The sequence below is a fragment of the Phaethon lepturus genome, unplaced genomic scaffold (genome assembly GCF_000687285.1).
Source record: "Phaethon lepturus isolate BGI_N335 unplaced genomic scaffold, ASM68728v1 Scaffold10866, whole genome shotgun sequence".
Lineage (NCBI taxonomy): Eukaryota > Metazoa > Chordata > Aves > Phaethontiformes > Phaethontidae > Phaethon > Phaethon lepturus.
The window spans coordinates 2,493-27,476 of NW_010544101.1; the positions used below are offsets into that span (position 1 = coordinate 2,493).

Here is a 24,984-nt window from a genome sequence, read left to right on the forward strand (position 1 = left end):
TGGTTCCTCTGACTGGCAGCAATCGGTAAGCTCCTAACTCCTTGCTTCTGAAGTAATCCAATGTTTTTGGAATTCTCACCACGGATTGGTTGAAGTCTTTAGCTTTAGCATGAACCTGCCAATGTGTTTGAGATAAAGTGTTTCCCAAACTTAGCATATTAATTGTAAAGGATTTTATATAAAACACATACAAAATTGATGAGTTTGTTTCCTACATTTGCAATTGTTGTAGCAATGTAAAGTTTTTATATCCACAGGTCATTGATCTATTTCACTTTTACGTCATTCCTTCTGTTGCTGTTAGTGGGGAATTATGATGAAAAATGGTCACTTGGACAAGATTTTAATGGTTTTAGTGCGAAACCATGTAAACAAAGGTTTAATTTGGGAGATAAATTGTTTATACTGTGTAAATGTATATTTAGGCACTCTTTGCATTCTCACTCATTGCAGTACACTGCATTCAAAGGCCCAGTTTTTAGCGATGAATATGTGCAGTTATGAATGTTTTGCTTGTATGTGCAAATACCTGTGTGTGTTGTATTTTTGTACATATGTATAGCATTTGACTATGGAGAAGCATCCTATTTGTGCAGGAGAGTGTTTGTTTTAATAAAATTAGGATCAAAGAATTCTGCTCAAAGCAGTCTTTGCTATGCAACTCACTAAATAGAGCATATGTAATGGCTTTAACATTTGCATTTAAATGCATGTGTTTGAGGGATGAAAGGAATGGGATAGATGGAACAGATTATTGGATTTCAAACTCTGTTTTAGTAGTTTGTGTAACCAAAGTGTGGTTCTGTATGTCTGGTAAAGTATATTTTCGTGTAATGCATAGATACGGTGTTGTATTATGTGAAAATGTGATGTGCAGCTGTGTTCACACAGGTGCTTTCTCAGAATTCCTGTGAGGTAGGTAGAACGAACAAATACTTTATAATCTGTAAACAAAGGAGCTTGCTGGTTCTGTCTCAGCATCTCAAATGAGTTATTAAAGGAACAGCAGTAAAGAAAAGCAGAAATCTGCCTTTCAGCTGGTGTGCTAGAGTTGGTATTGTTAATACTTTCGTAGAACAATACATTTCTATCCCTAGAAAGTGCATATAAGCTTACGTATTACATAAACACGCTTATTTAAAGGGCACTTTTTCAGCAAGTACTGCTTTTGGATCAATTTTTAAATCAAGCAGGGCATGAGCCAAAAGCAGGTATTCCATAACTTCCTTCTCACTAGCTTGTGCATTTCGACTCCATTTCTGCTGCTTGTGACTAAGAGCCTCAGACACCCTGAGGAAAGAAGGTTCTCCTTGTTTAGCAAGAAAAAGCAGTCTGGAACAGGGTTTTCAGACTTTATTACAGCTGCGGAATAAAGATGAGAAACCAGTGTTCCAAGTAAGTGCTTTTACAGTCACGGCAGAGTAGTGATGCATTATGTGCTAAAAGAGGAAAAAATGTCAGGGAAAGCTAATAAGGTTAAGCGTATTTCTCTTTCGGCTTTTTCAGCAGAGAATCTTACTTCGTGTACTGCATTATACTGATGAGCTCTAGTATGCGCAGAACAATGCAGAATGTCAACTTAGATTTTTTTCCCCCTTTATTGTTTATACATCAGATTTTTTTTGTTCCAGTTTTCTTACAGGCTACTGTAGGCGACAAGTCTTCCTTAGGATTGTGTGCTATTGTGATTTGCATGGGTGAAGAAAATCTAACTCTGAATTTTGCATTTTTATTGAATATATGGAAAAAAATCGTTATGTTATTGTCCTCTGGGAAATAAGCTGCAGCATTTGAATAGTGCGTAGAATTACATCTAAGATTGCAAGTCTGTGTGTGGGTGGAATGGCATAGCTATGCTTTAGAAAAATGACTTCATTTGAGAGTATTTTCTATTGCTTTTTTAATATTTGAACTACCACATTGCTATTTGCTGTTGACTGAGGATATGAGCTATAGAAATGAAGATTTTTACCAGTTGATCATAATATGTGTTTAACTATCTAGTTTCCCAGTCTCTGTGCTATTTTAACCTCCTTATGTATTTCTACTGGCCAATACATTTTTGGGTTGTAAAGAAAAACATATCTGCTGATACTGTGTATGGCTTTATGCCAAAAAATGCAGATTTACTTGTTTAATACAGGAAGAAAAGTATTTGACTTTTCACTCGTAGAATCCTGAAGCTTCTTTAGATGGTGGTATGGAGAAGTCGTACTGATTTTGTCTCTACTTAAATAATACATTAAATTCTGTCTGATATTTGAGAGAACAAATATTTTGAGATTGAAAAGTGTAGATTTACTAAAAATAGTAAAAGCAGGGATGTGAAAAGGATTAAATGATTTAAACCCCCACATTTTTAAAACCTTCTGAAATAATCATTTTAGAGTGTTGGCCACTTCATTACCATTGTAGAGTTTTATGTCTGACTTCTGGTTTTAATATATTTTTACAGAATAGCCAGTTTTATGGCGATGTGAAAATTAGAACCCTAAAAGGTGTTTCCTAAATGCGGCTTTGGGGTTTTTTTAATGTATTTTGGTGATTCCTAACACCTTATTTTTTGATAGGTTTAAAATTTGAAGGGTAGTAGCTTATATCTGATTTTTTGTGTGTGTGTTTTATTGCTATTTAATCAGAATTAAAAGGATAGCTGCAAAAAAAAAAAAAAAAAAAAAATCACTGTGTTCTCTATGTGAGAGAGCAACCTGATCACAGAATCACAGACAGGTTGAGCTTGGAAGGGACCTCTGGAGGTCATCTGGTCCACCCTTCCTGCTCAGCAGGGCCACCTACAGCTGGGTGCCCAGGACTCTCACACTCTCTCTTCTCTGGTGCTGCTTTTTGGGTTTTGTCTATTATGTATTTTGATCCTTAAAAGGAACACTGGGGGTGCTCCTCTGGATTTGGTGCATTTCCCCTCTATCATTTGTCTCTGCTTATATTCACTTGCCAACTTTTCCTTTTTGCTTCTTTGAGGGTGGTGAAAGAGCCTTTTAAAGCCGCCCTACGTAAAAGTTAATTTCTCTCCTTTTATTTGCAGAGTACCTGTAACGTAATTACCTTTCTCAAGTTAAGGGTAAAGACCCTAGTATGTGTTTGGAGCTTACTGGAATAGTTCTTCTATGTTGTTCACATACACAGTAATGTATGTACTGTTTTGAAGAAATCCCTTCTGTGAGATTGCTGCTTGCATGACCGTGTATGAGGGGAGATTCCATTATTTTCAGATTAATATATGTTGCTTCAGTCACCTGGGAAATGTTGCTTAATTTCTAATTTTTTTTTCTGAATATATGGTTGTGTTACTCTGTTCATGTCTCACATTTGCAAATTCCAACTGTCCCATCCTGTCTTTTCCATTGATCTTGGAATTGAAGCTCAGCCATATGTCTTAGTCGGTCTCCTAAAGAAATGTATCTTACACATCTGTACTGTGTAAGCATCCTAGTAACCTTTGAACCTCTTGGCCAATTTCAAACAAAATTGAGAGATCGTTGTTTCAAATTGCTGTATATTTTATGAAAACAGGTGGCCCATTTAAAGGCAGGTGACCCATTAAATCTCTTAAACAGGAAAGACTGAAGTATGAGTTCAACAATTATTAAACATCTGAGAACTGGAGGCAGGGCGAGGAGGAGTTACAAGTGCTCTAGTGAAAGGAGAAAAGCTAATATTAGTGTTTACCTCTTTATTTGATATCAGAAAGCCAGTTAGAAAGGAAAATCTTGAAAAGGCAGGCTTCATGCTTCCTTGTCAGTTTGTTACTTCTTTTTGAGGTGGTAAGAGTTAGTAAAGTAATTCTTTCCTTGTCTGCTTTTCTGTAAGAATTAGCAACAAGTAAGACAGATATTTAATGTTCATTTTTCTTTCTGGTAGGCATGTGCTGTGCTCAGGAATAAGGGACTTGCAATATGAAGCTCCAGAGCAGTTTGCATTTTCTCTCTGTCTTCAGTGACATTGAGGGCAGTGTGCTATCATGGATATGCCAAGAAAGCAGCTGGATTGTCAGCTTTGTTCTCTTGCTGCTGCTGCTCTTACTTTCAGGAATTTGAATTTTGTCATAAGGCCTTAATTTTCATGAATGCTCCCAGCATTAACTCTATCGTGCACAGAACCTGTCAGCAGGCTTCAACAGCATGGGAGCAGTGCTAATTCCTTGAGGTGTGGCTACAAACACCCACTCACCATTTTAGTTTTGCATAGACAAAGAGTATCTCCAGTTTTGTTTTCCAGGATGTGTGCTGATGAATTAAAGAGAGGAGATGATTATCTGTTGATTGAGTCTAATAAAATGCATTCCAGTTAAAATGGCAGCAGTCAGGATGTGGTGCTTGAAGTGGGAGTAACATGATAACTGTTCGCCAAAGTTGTGAAACCTGGGCCGACCTCGAGTCGCTTCTGGGTCCATATGCTGCTGTAAAGATCTATAACCTTGACAATTAGCAGTTTTTAAATGTGTTGATGTCGGTGTTATTTAGCTTTTTATGTAGGTTACCAATACTAAAACGTTATTAACTTTAATTGTTAGACGAAATTCAGAGTTAAATGTGCAAATACCTCAGTGAATGCTGGAATGTAATTTAAGGTGGGATAAAGTAAAACAAAAATGGTTGAACCAATTCTAGTAGGTGATTAGTGCCAAAAGGAGAAGATGTTACTATTCTTCCCTGTTCCTGCTCATGTGTGATGTCCTGCCCTCTGCATCAGGTTGGTTCTTGTGCCATACCCCCTGCAGTGTCAAGTCAGAAGTTATCTCACTGATAAGCAGATCTCTGGTTTTGAGGCTTTGTGTGTGCTTGGGGGTGGCTGTGTTTGTGTTGTGTGTCCTGTCTGCCCGCCTTCCCCTCCCCCCCACGCCGCCTTTAGTTTTCTGTCAGGTTTATGAGTTGAATTGGCTTTCTAGAGCAGTCCAGTGAGCCTCAGAAATGGCTAAAAGTAGGCATCAGGAACTCAGACGCCAAAATGACGAGAGGGAGAACGGAGTGTGCCGCTGTTCTTTTACTAGCGATAAATTGTTAAATTGGTTTAACCTGCCTCATGCAAATTCACCCTACCTAAACCCAAGGAAGCTGAGCAAGATTGTGAGAAATTCCTGTATTTTGAATAGTCTTTGATACAGATTTTTACTGAATATTTGTCTTCGTCAACAGGATAGTATCCTGCTAGTCTTTAATTTCTTTTTGGCTTATTTACAGTTTGACTAAGTTTACAGCTTGCACGTAAGTAACACTATGCGTCTGAAAATGTTTAAATGCTTAATAAGCAATTAAGCTCACTAAACCCAGTATACGGAATATTATTTATTGTGACCTCGTCTTGTCAGTGTTTTCTATTGCCTTAGTATATTGCACTTTATAAACCATGACAAAATCTCATCACCTAATTAATCCTTACAGTAAGAAACAAGGCAGAGAAAAAGAACTATGCTCTTACAGGAGAAGTGAGACACAAACTCAAATAGTATCTCTGAAAATACTCAGTTTCCTAGAAATAACTGCAGAGTAAATTGACATATTTTTAAAGAGACAAAATTTTTTTAGGTTATACCTTGTACAAACCTACTGGAGCTTGTTTCTGAAGTTAAGGAAGTTCGACTTCCTTTCTGAAACCTTTGATATTCAAGACTGGGTGTTTTATGGCTCCCCTGAGATAAATTCTGTAGAAGGATTGAGGGGGGGATAGGAAGAGAACCATGGCAACCTTTTTAGCATTGCCTATTCATTATCTGACCACTAAATAGCTTGCAGTGAGGAATCACTTTGGCAGTATCGTACACTTATTCTTGTTCGTTAGCCTTTCTTTAAAATGAGAATATTTTGGGGGGAGAAATATTTAAAGTTTGTGTTTTATGTTGTTTCTTAAGTTGATTCTTCAGCTGAAGAGAAAACAAAAAGGATGGTGAAGACTTTTAAGTCTTAATAAAAGCAATCTCAGTTAGGATTTATCTGGTCAGGGAGGGCTTGTGATATGTCATTAGAAATAACAATTTATTTTTATTTTTATTTGTTTATTTTTTCTTCCCCCCAGGTGATTCATGGCAGGGGACGTGGAAGGGTTTAGCTCCTCCATCCATGACACCAGTGTCTCTGCTGGATTCAGAGCACTGTATGAGGAGGGATTGCTTCTTGATGTCACCCTTGTCATTGAAGACCACCAATTTCAGGCCCATAAAGCACTGCTTGCCACCCAGAGTGATTACTTCAGGATTATGTTCACAGCTGATATGCGAGAACGAGATCAGGACAAAATCCATTTGAAAGGCCTGACAGCTACAGGCTTCAGTCATGTCCTCCAATTCATGTACTATGGAACTATTGAACTGAGTATGAACACTGTTCATGAAATCCTTCAGGCTGCCATGTATGTCCAGCTTATAGAGGTGGTAAAATTCTGCTGCTCTTTTCTCTTAGCTAAAATCTGCTTAGAAAACTGTGCAGAAATTATGAGACTTCTGGATGATTTTGGTGTAAACATCGAAGGAGTCAGGGAAAAATTGGACTCCTTTCTGCTAGAGAATTTTGTGCCACTCATGTCCAGGCCTGACTTCCTTTCATATCTGAGCTTTGAGAAGCTCATGTCTTACTTGGATAATGATCATCTGAGCAGGTTTCCAGAGATAGAACTGTATGAAGCTGTTCAGGCCTGGCTGCGCCATGATAGAAGACGCTGGAGGCATACGGACACCATCATTCAGAACATCAGGTTTTGTTTGATGACACCATCCAGTGTTTTTGAGAAGGTTGGTGCATTTGAAAAGCAATAGACAGGATTCATCATTTAGCTAGGGCAGCATGCCATTAAATAGGTAAGATTCCCACACCTATTAGGAGGAACAAAAAGATAGCATTTGTTTTTCTAATGAACCCGTAGAAGACAAACATCTAAAAGTATTGTCATCTGATTATTAGACTATAGTATGTACAGTGGCTGGGGAACAGGTAGGTTTACGATACATGTTTTTAAGTGACTTCATATGGAAAGGACGTTTTAAAATAAGGTCACCTGTATCAAGTTTTATTTCAGTTGTTCTTACTGGTTTCCAGAAGTTGCTTCTTGTTTTCCAGAGATTTTATAGCTGCATATGGTATATAGGGCATATGTCATGATAATTGTTACCAATATAATCAGAACACAGTGACAGTAGATTTTACGGGTTTTAAGTACAGATTTTTTTCTTTACGAATGAAAACTAGCACCTGCTCTTAAATCTGCAGTGTGGTGGTGGTTGTATCTTCAGTCCTTGTGCTGTTTCACAGCAGTTAGGAGTAAGCCCTGATCCTGCAAAGTTACGCACAGAATTGTTTCTGTGCAAGGTGCACAATACGATCAAAAGTTACTGATGGTGTGAAATGTAATGATTTACTTCAAATATCAGAGGAACCTTTATAACAGGTGATCTAAAATTCAACTGATCATTGTATGTGTTAAGAGGTTAAAAGAGAACTTGCTTTTTCTACTGTTCTGTTGAAGAATAGTCTAGTTCCTGAGAATCTTGGAGTATTTGTCAACAGTAGAGAATTACAGAACTTTGTAAGCAGTTCTCTTGCAGGCTAGTAATGGTAAGGGTATTCAGGTTAGGAATTACTTAAACTGTGCTGTTTTGTTTTAACAATGTTAATTTTGTGTGATAAGCTATGACTTGTGTATTTTTCACCTGTCAGTGAATTAACAGGATTTAAGACCCTGCGGTTTTGTTGGGCTTCTTACAAATTAATTTCCCATATATTTTTTTACTTTGGTATCTAGTGAATATACAGATAAGGTTGTAATGTTCTTGGTGGTTTGAAGGGCTACTGGATCATTTAAGCAGTAATGCTTACACTTATTTGTATTTTAAATTATAAAAGCTATTAATTCAGAGACTAGTGAGTTTTTATATTTTGGATTTTTTGTGTGTGTGTGTGTGTGTGAATTGAGTAGAGGAAGTAATAATACATAAAATATATTTATGATCCTATATTAGCCTATAGACAAAACCAAAATAAACTGAACATATTTTAGAACAGTAATGTAGTGTTTATATTGGGTTAGAACATTTCCAGCTAGTAAGAGATGAACTCTGCACGATAGTGTGTAGTGTCTTATTTTTAATAATGCTTTTACCTTATTGTGATATCATTTAAACCATTCAGTAGGAAAACTGATAGGATTCACAGAGTATTCTTAACGTCAATTTAATAGGGTAAGACTCGTGTGAGAGTCTGCTTCAGCTCTTTGGGTTTTTGGGGTGCGAGTTCAAGCATCAAGCTCTCTTCGGTTAAATTTCTGTAAGCGCAAGTGAAAAGTGTATGTTGATCTTCGGCATTACATTTGGGTATAAATTCTGGAGCTTGTTTCAGTATCAGTGGTATAAATCCTGCGTAACAGTGCTTCTCATGTTTTATCTTGACAGCTATCAAATGGCCAGATAGGTACAGCTTAAGGAGAGAACTCGTTTTCAGCGTCCCAATTTATATATGCACATGTAAAAGCTTTATCTGTGAATACCCTTTCCATTAATTGCATGTGGGAACAGAGAGAAGCCAGTGCAGATTCTGGAGTGGGACAACTCAGCAGAAGGAAGCACAGTTAAATAAGTATGTCAGTTGTTGCTGCAGCTAGGAATGTATTTGTGTTTTGCCCTGGCTAGAGCGCATTGAATAATCCAGCATGACAAGTGACAACTGCACTTGGAGCTAATGTGAAAATACAGACCACACTTTTTTTTTTCTTTTTTTTTTTTTTTTTTAATTTAAAAAATAAAAACATGTCTGTTAACTGTTCTGGAAGTCACTTCAGGAGAACTGTCTTTCATGTGTAGAAGGGGGGAAATATTGGTAAAACTGCTTTTTTTTCTGGAGATCCACAAACAGAATTCACCCTTTTCCTGAAGCCAGCACATACTAAACGCCTGCATGAATGTACCAAATTCCCTCTGAGGTTGACTCTTACGGTTCAGAACATTCTGTATTCGCTATACACTGGCTGGCTTGTCATATGTACTCTTACGTAATCTTTCTAATACGCATTTCTAAGATGCCTGTCATTGTAGTATATAAATAACTTATATAACTTAACTTAGAAAGTCACAGTAAGGATACTTTTGACTTCTTAAGCCATTCTATTTCTTACATAGTTTTTTCGAAGGGTTTTACAATCTGAGTGGGGTGGCTTGTCCTTTGAAAAAGGAGTTGATGAGCGACTCTGGATTTAGACGTTGAAGCTGATGTGCATTTGGAGTGAAGGTGCAGCCTGTTTGTTTACTCTAAACTGTCCTGGAAGAACTCCTTCAGAAGTATGAATAGATACTCCCTTTGTTCCTTAGCCCTTAAAATAGATGTAGATGTATGATGGAAAATAGAAAGGTAAATGAAAGAAGTATTTGGGGAGTAGTTAGAAAATAAAGGCAAAATGTATGGGGAGAAGCGCAAGTTCCACTATATGTTACACCTTATTTGAAACATATCCATGGCTACATAAGTCTTGAGGAAGGTTGGAGATGAAAGTCAGATGGCACTTCTCCTAGATCATGGAGTTCATCTCTCTGTTACTGTAGGCAACCATGTCATGATTTCCCTTCATACACTGTTTAAGCTCCATTTAGTTTCTGTGTACTACTTAGATTGAAGTGTTCTTTCAAAACCCCAGTCCTTAAAATTGAAAGGTTTTTTTTGATGTCCAGTCTATAGGGTTTGTTATGACTAGCCCATGCTGATTTATAAATTATTAAATCAGAAACTTACTAATCACTAGGTGCATGAGCTTCTGCTTTAGAGGTAGGCTGAATAGCACATTATCTTTGAGTGTGTGCTTTCCTATGCCTAGAAAATAGTAACTTTTGAGAAGATGTCATTGTGACTTTACCTTTGATAAATGTGTTGATTTCTCTTTTTTTTTTTTCCTCATTTACCTCCATGTCTAGTGGTTCATATGTATCTACTTCCACAGCTTTGTATGCTGAAGCTTTGAATAAGAAGTATCTAGTGGATGAGGTTAGTGGGCCCCTCTTATCTTAAAGAGGTACTGCACTTGATATTTTTACATCTAAAGGTTATAGCTGACTTGAATAGAATTGCTAGCAGTATTTATTATGTACTGAACATCTCAATTCTGGCATATAGATTGTTGGCTCCACTCGGATTTGCAATATTAGATTTGAGTTAGATTCCAGCTTGATTGTGATAATTTCTCTTGCCAGTTTCTAAAATGGAACTGCAAAATACTCAATTTGAGGGCATTGTCCTTGCTGCATAGAGGCTATGTTGTCTTGTCTTTATAAGGTTAGGCTGGAAAACTGTAAGTGATTTGTAAGCACTTGCAGAGTAGCCCTTCAAAGCCCTATGCTGGTACTGACCAGTATTTGTACTGCCCATGGAATGTAACTAGATAATGTCCCATGCTAGAAGAAGGGGAAGTTAAGTACAGCAGCTTGTCCAATGCTATATATACTGATGTTTGGTTGTAAAGTAATTTTGGTTGCTGCTGTTTTAGAGACATATGTGTGACTTTTTCTATTTGACTGAATTTTGATTTGGAGTAAGTGTGTTAACATTTTGGTAATGTTTGATCACAGGCTTAGAATTGTGCTTCAGATATGGCCGGAGAGAAGTAGATGTGAAAATAATTAGGATCCTAGTTAGCAGGATTGATAGATCTTTAATTTTGATTCAGTTTAACCTCTAGTAAAATAGCAATTTTTTTGCAAGTAAGAGGAATAATTTTCTCCCTAGAAATGCCATCATTATTCATTGAAAAGGTGTATTAAATAGTTTCTGTATTTGAGATTGAGTCACATCACTTGGACATTCAGAATTGTCAGTTTTCTAAAACTTAAGCAAGCAGAATTTTATAAACTTTGAAATAGTTCTCTGCTTATGTGGCTAGAGATGATAGCATAACATTATGAGCCATCCAGATTTTCCCATGTTTTTTTACCAGTTCTACAGAAGGAACCAAGCTAATATCTACACCATATAATAACATGTTAAGATTTAGTTACCAGGTATATGTCATAGATGCTTAGTTTGGGCACTTCAAAAGTAGCTTTTCTTTATGGTTTTGAAAGCTTTTTCCTAAAAGCCCAAGTGACAAAAATACAAATAGAGCAATAGCTGTAAATGGTTGTATGAGAGAGGAAAAAAAAGAAAGCTCTATACTGAAGTCAAACTTGTGTTACAGAATGTTTACCTTGCATATCATTGCTCTTCCTGCAGCTTATTAATTTGCTCAATTGTTTGGGAGGGAGGGGAGATGATGAATATAACATGGTATACATCTGGTCTTTTATGGGGATCACTTTTCAAATTAGAAACTAATGGCTTACATTTTTAACTGTACTTTTTCATAGAATATAGATGGAAAATTCTGAAGCTTGCATAGCTGCTGCAACTAGAAAAGCATGCATTGCAATACAGCAGAAAAATAGGCAATGATTAATAGCTGTACTAATTTAGAAAGCCATCAGTTTTTACAGAGTGTTTCACTGATTCAAAATGAAGACGAAAAAATGCATTCAAGCTCCAGTTTACTATGGCTGGAGGGATGGTGGTGATTTTGGTCAAGTCTTGATGTTTTTGGTATTGACTGCCTAGGGGGGTGAGTAGAGAGGTGGATGTTTTTAATTATTTTCTTCATCTTCCTTTTTATGGAACGACACATACGATTTTGTGTATGCTGTTCCCTGTCTGTGTAGCTAAACATCCGACTCTGAACCACTGTAACTGGTAGATGATGCAATGAGATAGTGATTAAGAGTTCTTTGGGGAGCCCTTAACATTAGTGCTATGTCCAGCAGAACCTCTGTGAGAAAGTTTTGTCCAGAAGAGAAAGAATTGGAAAGAATGTAAGAAATCACATGAGCAAAGCTTTAGCACTTGCATTAAACTCCTTTTTTACAGTAGGGCTGGGGTTGGTAAGAAAGCCAGACTTAAACTTTCTTTGAGACTCTTCAGCAAGATAACAGAATAGTCTTTCATTAAACTTTGAAAATGCTGTGCAGCATTTATTTATTTTATCAATTCAGAGTTGATGATGTGCGCTTAAGAATGCACATTTGTTTTGCTTCAAGGTTCATCATGGCTAGTGTACACTTCCATCTGTTTTGGATGTTTTGCAGATACTTGTGAGCGATCTCTCTGAGTATGTTGGTAATTAGGTGCATGTTCTTTCTAGAGCTTCTCCATTTGAATTTAACAGGGAAATGGGTCTGTTGGTAAGCACTTAGATATTTGTTGGTCAACTGCTTGTTGCTACTTACAAGTAATGGCAGAAGCCTACTTCTGAACACTGAGGGAATTTCCTTCAGCCTCTTTTGGGTGTCAGACAGCAATTCCCACAAAAGGCTGACTGAAGGACATGTTCTTCAATCTACTAGAACTAAAATATATGCACAACTTACAGTTATGTTTTAATACCTCAACACCTAACTTTTAATGCCTCTCTTTTTTGATTATGCACAAAAGTAATAAAAATAATTGTAAATTATTCAGAAGTGTAGGTGTTTAGAGGGTTTTACTTACTGCAGACTGAATAGGACTTTCAAACAATTATGGAAGATTTCACACGGACAGTATGTGAATGTGAAAATGGGGGAACTGACCTACATTTGCTTTGTCTTCATTTGCATCAATCAAGTGTGAGCAATCTGTATTTTCATATGGACATATCCTAACATTCATCTTAGACCATCATTTTCGCTTCAGGAGAGGTACCGTTCCTGTACAGCAGAGGTTGTGCTGGTGGAAGGCTAGAAACACTGGTATTTTTCCTCAACAGCAAAGTCTAGGAAGCCTCTAACTACTTTTTCCTATCAGAATTTAGATAGTCTATTATTCTGGTTTGTTGGTGTTTTTTTTTCTGAATGTTGTAAGAATTCCTAGTGTTAATATATTTGCATGTTTATTTCTTCAACATTGTGCTTGTAGTTAGCTTCCCCACTAACTTCAGTCTGAGAGAGTTGTTTATAACTGGTAGCTGCATTTGCTTCTTGATGTCTTACTGATTTAAGGTAAGAGATTGAGGCTTTGCTTTGATGTTAGTGCCTTTGTCAAGATCGTGGTAGTAAACTACTAATAGATTGATTCCCTGGTCTTGAGATTCTGTCTCTGGAATGAGAGATATTCCTTGTTTCCTTTTGCATGCTCTCATGGGGTGAGATTTAGGCTATGTGAAGGAGTAGAGTGGTGAGAATATATGAGGCTTATTTTAATTCCAGTTTCTGGCTGGCATTTCAATTTCTAGCTCTAAAGACAGTTGTAAATGTTCAGGGGGAAAAAAAAACCACATCATCTTCCATCTCTGCCAGACTGCTGGCATGCTTCACATTGTAAGCATGTTGATCCTGTTGTCTTCCATAATCATCCAAGAAAACTTGAAATATATATAGGTGGAACAAAAATTGTTTATCTTTTTGTTTAATTCCAGAAATGATAGCTCCAGTTTGGGAATGTGTGAATAGTTTGGGAATAGTTGGGCTGTTTTAGAATTGGAAAGTTACTTTAAAGTGTAAAGTAACCCAGCCATGATTCTTTGTTACTTCCTGCTTCATTTTTTGTAACCTTTAAGGTTTTCTGTATTTTACCATTTTCTGTGCTGTGGTTCTCCCTGCCACCCTTCCCCCAGCATATTTTCTGTAATTTATGTTCAATCTTTCCAGTCAGGCAAGGTATATGCTTTATTCTAACAAATGCCATATGAGCAGATCTGTGTTTGTATGATATATTTCTATTTGCAATAAGAAAATAGATCTGTTATTCCCCGTAAGAGTTGGGCTTACTGTGGGTGTTTTATAAGCACTATACCTAAGTAAACCTTTTTGCTCCCTTATCACCCCAGGTAAAAACGGTAGAAAGAAGGTGGATATTGCCCCCAAAATAAATACATGCAATCTACATGTGACCATGCTCTTTTTCAAGCAAACATAAGTTGAACTTGTCAGAATAAAGTGGGGGGAGGGAGGGGAAGTGTAAATGCAAACATCAAATCACTATAACTCTTGAGCTATACAGTGCTGTACAATGATAGGCTTTACAATAGTATTCATGGGTTTTTGAAAATCTGGTGTGTAAAACAATCTCAAAATCTGTGTGAATCGTGTCCAATAACAAGAAGTTCAAAAGATTGTTAAAAGTGTTTATCTGACAGCAAAATATCTTAATTACTATGCAAGGAAGAGAAATGATTAACAGAAAGCTAACAAAATTGAAATAGTACGTGTTTGTGGAACAAGGAACTGGTTTATTCACAAGGTATAAAGAACATTCACTTCCACATTGCTTTTCATATACATGAAAACTCACATCACCACCCCTTAGGTAAGTGGTGGTACAGGCTTTTGTCCCTTGGGACAGGGAATAGGAGGAGGTTGAGGAACAGGTATTGAAAAATAGTAGCTTCTGATGTTATCTTGTGCTTGCTTTGACATTTCAGAGTGGTCTGACTTTTTTTTTCAGAGCATTGCATCTCTTTTTGGAGCTGGTGGGAACTAAAGGCATTAGGAGTGTTTGAAAGCAATCCAGTTTTACGTGAAGGAAACTGGGTCTTAGGATCAAATCTGATAGAGGATTTGTGGATTTGGCAATATCTAGTGGGTTTTTATTTGTTTTAGAAGTGTAATTCAGAATGCTATGTTAGACCAGGCTGTACAGCAAGAGTGAAGCCTCCTTGAAGAGAATTGCACGGTGACCCATGGGCTGCCTGGAGCTAGATTTATTAAAATGTTTAAGATAGGTATGTGTTTTGGTATTGTCTCAGGAACTTATGTTGGCTTAGGTAGTAGGAGGGTTCCTGGAAAGGTAAATTCTTACAATCTCTCCCACCCCCAACTCCCATAAAACTGAGCAGGGATAGCTTTTTTTCAAATTGAGATGGCACCAAGGAGGAGCACTTTACTACTATGTGGTAATTCAAAGGTTGTAACTCTCACCTGGGAAGTGGAAGTTCAAACCTACCTCGGCAATTTACCAAATAAATGCACAACCAAAGGATTATAGGTTGAGATGTTTTCCTCTTGTGTTAAAGGCATTTATAACACTTGGAGACTCACAGAGGGGAAACCATAAGGTGATCATCATGACAAGCATTTAGTCTGATCATGTGTTATGAAGGAAGAGTTTTGGGTACTTTCCCTTCCCACCCCACCCTGATTAAATAGCCCTGTGAGCAGAGCCTAGGATTTAGGAATACCTGCTTGGGCTAGGTTGTGAGAATTAAGCAGAAATTAGACTAGGATAGGCCTTGGTAAACACAGAATGGGTGTGTAGAATGTTTTTCAAAACCAGGAAAATAGTGTATTTTTAACTTAGGCTCTTCATGGCTTAAGCAGAAGATGAACAGAGGCTTTTTTGGGGAGAAGGAATAATGATTTTTAGACTTGGGGATTTCAGCTGTGCCTAATTCCGGCTTAAATTCTGCATGTGAGTATTCTGCTGAAAATGTTAGTCACTGCTGTTAATCACTAAATTGCCTTCTGGATTTTGGATAACAGTGCAATAGCTTAACCCTCCATGCACAAATGCAATTGCTGTCAAGATTGCCTGAATTAAACTAAGTAAAATGATCTTATAGTGACACATAGTCATTTAGGTTTTCTGGATTGTTTCTCTTGGTTAGAATTTTAATATCTTTTAAATGTATTCATAGGTAAAAACATCAGAGTTTTATCGATACTCCCGGCAGCTGCGACATGAGGTTGACCAAGCCATGAATTACTTTCATAGTGTTCACCAACAGCCTTTGATGGAAATGAAATCGAACAAAATCCGTTCTGCCAAACCCCAGACTGCAGTATTTAGAGGAATGATAGGACACAGTATGGTAAACAGTAAAATTCTTCTCTTGCACAAACCAAGGGTCTGGTGGGAACTAGAGGGTCCTCAAGTACCTTTACGACCAGACTGCCTTGCCATTGTGAATAACTTTGTGTTCCTATTAGGTGGGGAAGAACTGGGGCCAGATGGTGAGTTTCATGCTTCATCCAAAGTGTTTAGATACGACCCAAGACAGAACACTTGGTTACGAATGGCAGATATGTCTGTTCCACGTTCTGAGTTTGCTGTTGGAGTTATTGGGAGGTATGTTTATGCAGTGGCTGGGAGAACCAGGGATGAAACGTTTTACTCAACCGAACGGTATGATATTACTGAAGATAAATGGGAATTTGTGGATCCCTATCCAGTCAATAAATATGGACATGAAGGGACTGTGCTTGGTAACAAGTTGTATATCACTGGTGGAATTACATCATCTTCAACTTCTAAGCAAGTGTGTGTGTTTGATCCCAGTAAAGAAGGGACAGTAGAGCAGCGAACAAGGAGAACTCAAGTGGTCACTAACTGTTGGGAGAACAAATGCAAAATGAATTATGCAAGATGTTTTCACAAAATGATTTCTTATAATGGTAAGCTTTATGTCTTTGGTGGTGTCTGTGTAATCCTAAGGGCCTCCTTTGAATCTCAAGGATGTCCTTCTACAGAGGTTTATGACCCAGATACTGATCAGTGGACTATATTGGCTTCTATGCCAATTGGTAGGAGTGGTCATGGTGTGGCTGTTCTGGACAAACAGATAATGGTTCTTGGAGGCCTTTGTTACAATGGTCATTACAGTGATTCGATTCTCACCTTTGATCCAGAGGAAAACAAATGGAAAGAAGATGAATATCCGAGGATGCCGTGCAAGCTGGATGGCTTACAAGTCTGCAGCTTGCACTTTCCTGAATATGTTTTGGAGCATGTTAGACGTTGCAGCTAAAACAGAGTGAACAACTCAATGAAATACAAAAAGCTATACCCAGTTTGTCAAAAAAAACAGTTGAATTCCTTCAGAGACATTACCTTGTGTATAAAAACAACTGCTAAATGCTTAAGAGAAAAAAGATGTACAGGGAGAGTACTTAACCAGGTTTATTGGAAAAGCCAATAGTTGGTTTGATATTGTAAAAGCTTTGCTTGTTTGTTTGTTTTTTTAACAAACATAATTGTAAGTAGGGGAAAGAAAAATATATTTTTGAGTGTGGTTATTTTTTTGGTAACATTTTATGTCCATAATACTTTCTTCTCTTTTTTTTTAACGGCCATTATATCACTATGCTTCTGAAATCAGTTGAGTTTAACAAAATATTTGTGGAAGACAGACTTTCTTTTTATATTGAGCATCAAAATAAAGCTCATCATCTGTACTAGGGTACAACCAGGTTTAAAAGAACAAAACTAAACCATTTCTGTATTTTATGTTGTCTTTTGGATGCTTTTTCCATTAATTGCAAAGTATTCTCAAATCTGCTAGGTGTTTTTGTTTTCCCTTGTATATGTTGAAGAATAATCTTAACCCCTTTTCATGACCTTTTTCCTGGTTTTGTATAGTAGTACCAGTAAGTCTGCCAAAATGCAAATTACACATTTTCTACTAAATGGAAAACAAAACATTTTTATATTCAAAACACTATTTCTATGCTGCCTTCTATTGTCTGCATTGTGTTTGTTGGTGAGTAAAAAATATATACACACACATGCATACATTGTAAAAACTGTATATACTTACATCTTTTTACGTGCAGTTACAATATTATATTTTAACTAGTGGACAGATTCAGCCATATCTGTTAAATTTAAGGTATAAGTACTATCCTTTAATGAGCTAAATAATTCAAAGTTCTTAAGTAACTGGAGGCCTCATTTGGTATTGAAGTATCTTATCTTTAGTATATACTGATTGATTCAGTAACCTAAAGTCTTTATATTGATGCTACATAATGAACTGTTGACAATTTGTTATTTTATAAATTATTTTTTAAAAGTAAACACACCTTACCTGAGTTTCTTTTGTGTTTGAATGTGCTGCCTAGTCGTCTTTTTTATGAAAATGGAAAATGTCAACAAGCAAATGCTCAGCACTGCTCTGACCCACAGTTATTTTTGGAACTGGATAAACTAGTTTATTCTCAGTACTTTGCTTGTACTCATACTTCAATACGAGTATTTTGTTTGTACTCGTATTGAAGCAGTATAATCTTTTTTAATTATTATTTTAATGTCGACTGCTATGAACTACTGTGTTTAGAAAAGTGGAGTTAGGTGGTTGAATGGTTAGTACCATTTATATTTCTTTTACAAAAAAACCTACACAGCTATAGCTACTGACCTCAGAGTGCCTGAATTGAGGTGTGCGGTCCAAGAGGGCTTTGAATAACTCCATTGTGTTAACTTGTAGCTATTACTGACAGTAGATTGGTAAGAATTAGCTGCCAAGGCATAAACAATAACAGTAATTACATTCTGATTATATTCAATGATGTGAAATTAGCCAATTCTAGAATCTAAAGGAGAGATTTGGAGAAGTTGAAGGCTCACGCTTAGTTCAGATGTGTAGGAGCAAAATGTTGAAACATGCATCTGCATATTTTGTAAAATCTTATGCTGCTGTGTTTCACATTAAGCAATAGACTTTACTCTATATGCAGCAATGCAAATCCACTTTATTCAGCATCTTCCAGCCAGAAATCACTGTAGAAAAGGAATGTACAGTACTCAGGGAGTTGAAAAGAATGCCCTTACAAAGGGACCAAAATCCACCCTAAATTTCCAATGTTAAAAATAACATCTAATGGCCTGAACTAAGTTTGGAATAATTAATAGAAGTTAAAACAACATGTAAAACTCCTCATACTTGTATTTGGATATTTTTTAGTAATTATGTTCTGGGTTGAGGTGTGAGGATTTGGAAGTGTATGGCAAGTTGGCAGATTTTTTAATTTCCTTTTTTTTTTAATTAGAAATGATCCTCTGATAGAGTATTTTCTTTCCATGTGTTTTAACAGAAAGAGAGAATGTATGCTATCATAGCTGTAGTGATGTTACTTACACCAGTAGTGACTGGACCAAATACTGATTCATCCTTCTGATGCAGACTAGTTTGCAGTTAAATTTAACTATTTTAAAATCAAAACTCAGTTTATTGAATTAGAAATCTAATTTACTTTCTTAATAGCTTAACTTAAAGTCAGTGTGGCTTACACTAAAACCTCGGTTTCACTGTGAGACTTATGTGTACATTACCCTGCATGTGTGCAGAGATAAACTGACTCCAGTAAGTGCTGGCTGCGTGCAAGTAAAAAAGTTCATGGAATGTTGGGGCACAGGAAAAAAACAGTTTTTGTTTAAATTCTTTTATTATTTTTGTCATCTGCTCATTTCTCAATAAGTTTATGGGGCAGCAAAAATTAATCCTGCTTGGGTAGGCTTTCATGGGCATGTTACTGTGTAGTACAGAGTACTTCACTTTTATCTAGGGCTGGCCTGGGGAATAGACGTGGTTCTGGGTACCTGGTCTTCCATGGTTCAGGCGTAGTAAAGGGACATGGCCAAGACTTCATTAAAAATAATGGTAAGGATGGGAATGTCTCAAGTTATGTTTTTGAGTCTGCATTTAAGCACCTTCTGTGTGCTGAGCAACTGCCACTGAAATCATTGGTGAGTATTGACACTTGAAGCATGAAGAACCAGATCATTTTTCGGTGCTCTGCTTTGGAGTTCATATTTATCTTCAAGCGCCCAGTTCTGAAAGATCTTGTTCAGGTCTGTAATAGTAATTATTTTGTCAAATTCTAACTTGAACTGTTGGCTTCTGCTTCCCTGAAGTTGTGTCTCCATTGAGAAGCTGGCTGTAACTCTTCGAGCATTAGGAATGATTGGAATTTGCTTGGGTTTAGAACATGTGGAGGTATGCAGGAATGTTTTGTTAATTTATATTTCTACCGTGCTTTTCTTGGTTCAAACATGAAATATAAAATTATCTTACATTCTCTTTTCTATTGCAGTGAACTTTTGAGGCAGTTATTTTTGTTACTTTGTATATCAGAGGGATTTTTTTTTTAACTTGAAAGTTTCTGTTTGTGTTTGCTTTTAGTGTTTAGCTCCAGATAATTTATGTTTAAATAAAAACAAAACTGAACTGGCTAATAAGGATTGCCTATTGCTATCAAATTTTGAGTGCTATGATCAGATTAATATAAGATGGGTTTTAAAAACTTTTAAATGCCTCTCATTTGTCAAGGAAAAGGTAAGTTACAGTCTTTGATTAGTAAGTTTGGGGGAGTTCCTTCTTCTACTTCCACCCATAATGGAATACCAGTAAATCTGACCTGACGCACATATTTAAAATTTAACACATGACCTGCTTTTAAACAGCAAGTGTACTTGCCTTTTCTTACAAAGGTGGACATAGTGAGTTACAGTCTAGGGTTGTGGGTTTTTTTCCCACATGTATAGCAAAAATGTATCAGCTTCATGTCTTAATTTAGCAGCTAGCTCCAGGAGAAAATTTTGTTTTCAGATGAGCCAGAATGGGCAAAACACATAGTGTTCCTGTAAAGGGGTTGGACACTGCCAGTTCCCATTCCACATGCTGCTATACCTGTTTTTAGGGGACAGATAATTTTTTTCAAAGTACTGCATAAGAAAAAGTAACTTCTTTTTCTCCACAGAGTGTTGGTAGTAGTTTCGTAGTGGGAGGCGTTAGATGGCAACTAAAGAGTTTTGAAATTTTTTTCCCCATTGATTCAGCTGGAGGAGGGCAGTACTTGATTTTACGAAGGCTCTGCTCTTCCAGAAAGCACTGCTAGCAAGAGGGGCTGGTGGCAGCCTATGAGCTACCTGGCAACATGCTGTTCTGTTACTTTCTTTTGAAAAGTGTGGATGCCCCACTTTGTGCAGTATGATAGCAGTCCTGTTATAACTAGCTCTACGGGTTTGTGACTTTCATATTTCTCTGGTTCCTGAGATTTGCAGCCGTTTTTTCGTGAGGACCTCCTGCCTTACAAACCCAGGTGCTGCGTTTTTTCATGCTGATAATATGGTAACTACTTGCATCAGGGAGGAAGCTTCTCTTGACACTCAGGAAGCAAAGGATAAAATTCCGCAGGTGCAAATTAATTCAAATCGGTTTAAAAGGCAAAGCATTGCTTAACTCATTATGTCCATTCTTTTGGAAAAGGAGGGCAAGCATTATGGGGAGATGGTAACAGTTCGTTAAAAATAAATGCTGACACAAGCTTGAAGTTTATATGACGAAGTCTTTTTGAAATAGTCACCTTTGTAGAGGTATTTTGCCTTTTTCTTTTTTTTAAGGAAAAAATATTTTTTCTTTTTTTTAAGGAAAAAATATTCAAGTAGTGAATTGGGCCCCTGATTCTTTTAACACTTCAAATGTGTACTGCACGTGTGTGAACAGTCCAGTATAAAGAAAACAGAAAACTGTAAGGTACTTAAAACATAAAAGTGCAAATGTTACTAAACCTGTGCTTAAGTGTTTATAGGGGTGGGGGCATCAAAGAAAACATCCATCCCACTCTCCTTCCATTAATAAAAATATACCTGGTGAAGTTACTTGAATAAGTGCGGTCCATCACATGCGGCAGGGCCCACTGAAGGAGAGTGGGAAAGAACATAACTGAAAAGCATGTGTAATCTATTTAAAACAAAGCTTGCCGGTGTCCTGTAGCTAACATTTTGAGATTTTAATGTTTGTAAAACAATCTGAAGCTGCTTAAAATAAATACTAATGACTACTTTTGGATCTGTATTCTATTTTTGAAAGTTGGTGAGTGACTTTAAAATTTCCATTCGTGTGGGTAAGCTTTATAAAACACAAGTATGTGGCAGGTAGCAGAAAAACTGACTTGTTTTGAGCACAGTTTTCCTGGATTTCACTTTACTAATTTTTTTTATTCACTTCCCGAATTTTATTTAATGTTTATATAGTCTTTTAAAAATAATTTTCAAAGATCAATTTCAAATACCTTTGGATTAATATTAAGATGGTAGCTAAGGGAAAACCACTTCTATTTGCAGATGGTAGTTTTTATTTATGGCTCTGGTAGAAAACCTTGTTTTTATTTTTCATTTGCATACTTATTATGTAGGACTGTAAAGTTAGCTATACTTAAGGGGCTTTTATTACCTCAGTGGGACCCACCTAACTTTTATGTCAGTTCTGGGAACAGGTGAAGGGAAGAGTGAGCTATGTTTTTATTTTAAATATTTTTCCCTATATATTGTTATTTTTTTAGATCTTTTAAAAATAAATTATTATATGCTGGAGAATGCAATTCTACTATAGTATCCCACTTGATTCCAGTGTACAATATCAGATTGTTTGTATTGAAAAGAATGTATTTGATAAGTTAACAGGAAAAGTTATTTTCAAAGGGTGCTGTGTTTGTGCTAGCAATTGGAAATACTTTTCCTATAGAAAATTAAAATTATATATATGACCTTATATGTACATTTGGATTAACTGTCTAATGATTACCCCAGGGCTGCTATAAACTTCTCTGAATAATTTAAGAATTGCCTCTTTTTAACTGTTTTAAAACCTTTTTTTCTTGTCATTTTTTTGGCAGAAGATAATTTTCCCTAGCTATGGATACAGTATGCTCAGACTTGCATATGCGCTCTGTTCGGGTTTTAAACTGAAAAAAATGTATAAAATGTGTATAAAGAAAAGTGTAAATAAAATATTTTTAATCTTTAAACACTCTTGTGTAAACTTTGTAATACTTAAAAGTGTAGTGGACCTGGATTACTTTCTACAGGACTTCAGAGTTTACTCAGTTAAGCGAATCTTCAAAAACGTTAAAGTGTTGCTGTAAACCATAACGTTACGTTAATGATAGCTAAAGTTATCCCAACAAGAAAAGTTGGATGTCCTTATATAGCATCAAGCTTGTATCTTTAGCTGTATTTTATAATCTTTCCAATTTTAATTGCTGTAGTACATTCATGTGTCTACTCTGCATTTCAACTTGAGATAATGTTCTGAGTTAATTTCATTGTGACATCAGTAACTCGGTGTCAAGGCATAAATTTAACAGCCAAGACTGAAAACCGAAGCCAGCCTTTGCTGTTAGTCAGAGGCCAGGAGACGAGACTGTTCCTCGCTATCGAATACACGGAACTGAGGGCTCGGAGGCGATATCCATTCCTCGCAGGCTTGGACTGCAACATGCCAGAAGTCCGAGTCATACCGCTTTATGTTTCCCATAACAGGAAAGGGAAGCTTCAGGATTAATATGTCAAGATTAGAACAACTTTCAATACTGAGAGGGGAGGGCGGCAGGTAAAACAGAAGGTTCTGATCTGTACTTATTTTCTCAAGCTTTCCTTGTCAGTCCCTTGCCACGTTTTTCCTTTCCTCTGCCGCTATCTATTTTTCAGTAAGCAGATCAAAGCCCCTGGTTGAAAAACCTACTATCAAGAATGTTTGAAAATAACTCTGATCTCATGGGGTTTTTTAAATATTGAGCATGTTAATTCTATTTTAATGCTGAGAATTACTTAAAATTTTATTCGCATGAAGTAACTTGGGGTTTTTTCCCTTCCCTCTTTGGATACTTGTTTTCATCCTACGCTAAGTAGTACCATTTAATAGTAGAGTGAATACTGCGGATGAATTTGTGCTGTCATGGGAAGAGGGATGTCTTTTGATTGTGGTGTCCCCATTTTTTTGGTTCAAAAGGAAACCAAATGTGTTAGACCGATACAGTGGAAGTGAATGTGACAGCAATCTTCTCACACTGTACATGTTATTTACATTGTTCACCTTTTTAACGTCCCTTCTCTATGAGGCAGGTTGTATTTTTGGCAATACCTTTCTTCCATGGTGCTACGTTGGCTGACTTGACTTGCTTGTTAGCACCTCTGTAGTTGGCTAGGAATCTCAAACAATGGTTCCGTTGTTTCACGGAGGACAGCTCTCACATTTTAATTCGCTCATAGTTGCTCATACCAAATTCTTCACCTTTTTGAAATATGTGGCCTTATTTTTTGGCAGGAGTTCAGTCACTTGTTTTGTGTGATACGAAATTAATGTGTGTTTGCCAAAGAGTTTTTTCAGTTAATTCCTTCTAGATTCTTTTGGTATAAGTTAATCCACCCTTGTTGACTTGAAATTCTTTATTTCAACACATCTTCGCCCTTTGTTACAGATTGGGTTTTGGGGGTTTTGGTTTCGTGTGTTTGTTTTGTTTTTCTCTTTTCTGATTCCATCAGCTTCCTAATATGGAAAGGAAAACGGTTGCTTTGGGTGTTGCACAGATTCTGTATTAGTTTTGTACCTTTTGAGTTCATAACGTACTAGTGGACATGTGATCCCCCACCCAGCCTTCAGCTTGTCAGGTCTTACTGATGTTTCAGTGTCGTCTGTTAAGTGCTGCCTTGTCCAAGGCAACTTTCTTGGCATGTGCGAAATTTTTGCTCTTTCAAGGGAGAGGGTACGGAACATGTGTAGAGACAGCTTTAATGTAATGTTTTCATTAACACTTTCCACTTGTGCATTCGATGGTCTAGTTGCACTGACAGGTGCTTTAGGCGATGTGTACAGGTAAAAATAAACCTGATCGTGATCTCTGCTTAAGTACCCAGTGACTCTTCAGTCATCTATCCATTGGAATGAACGCCAGTATTGAGCATCACATGCTGAGTGCCATGCCTTCTAGATTGATGCTATGTAGTACTTGAGGAACTAATGTCTGTCAAGTGTGTCTCCTGGTGATGTCACCCTTGGTATCAGTTCTCCTGTACTGTGGATAAATGTTGCATAATAAGCAGTGCTGAAAAAAAATACTTGTGTTCTAATGAGAGAGATGGCTTTAATGGTTAACCCTCTTATTGCACTATTTAATTTTACCAGACATCTTTGGCCTAAACTGGCAGCCTCCTTTCCCACACCCGTTTCAGTATGTCCTCAGGCATGTTCTAAGCATTGGTCAGTTTGCTGCTTTTTTTTGTCACATGGCTCATCTCACAGGTTTGAGTTACACCAACCATGTAATTCTTCTTCTATGTGAGAATCTTCATCTCCTGTGGTCAATTGTGCATGTCATGGGTCCTTTCATGTGTATTGAGTACTACTGATGAGACTTACTGACTTCACCGTCCCTCCTGTGTCAAAAGGATTGCATAATGCTGACTGAAGCCAATTACTTCCCCCATGTTTGGCTTCCATTGT

At 36.9% G+C, this 24,984-nt stretch overlaps 1 protein-coding gene across 1 annotated transcript; it reads left to right on the forward strand.

Annotated features, from left to right (window-relative positions):
- The first annotated feature begins 6,027 nt into the window (after nt 1–6,027).
- On the forward strand, nt 6,028–16,788 carry KLHL15 (kelch-like family member 15). Its single transcript, XM_010288561.1, has 2 exons — nt 6,028–6,742; nt 15,622–16,788. The coding sequence occupies exons 1-2, from the start codon at nt 6,038–6,040 to the stop codon at nt 16,729–16,731; spliced, it is 1,815 nt and encodes a 604-aa protein (XP_010286863.1). The 5' UTR covers nt 6,028–6,037; the 3' UTR covers nt 16,732–16,788.
- The last annotated feature ends 8,196 nt before the right edge of the window (nt 16,789–24,984 follow it).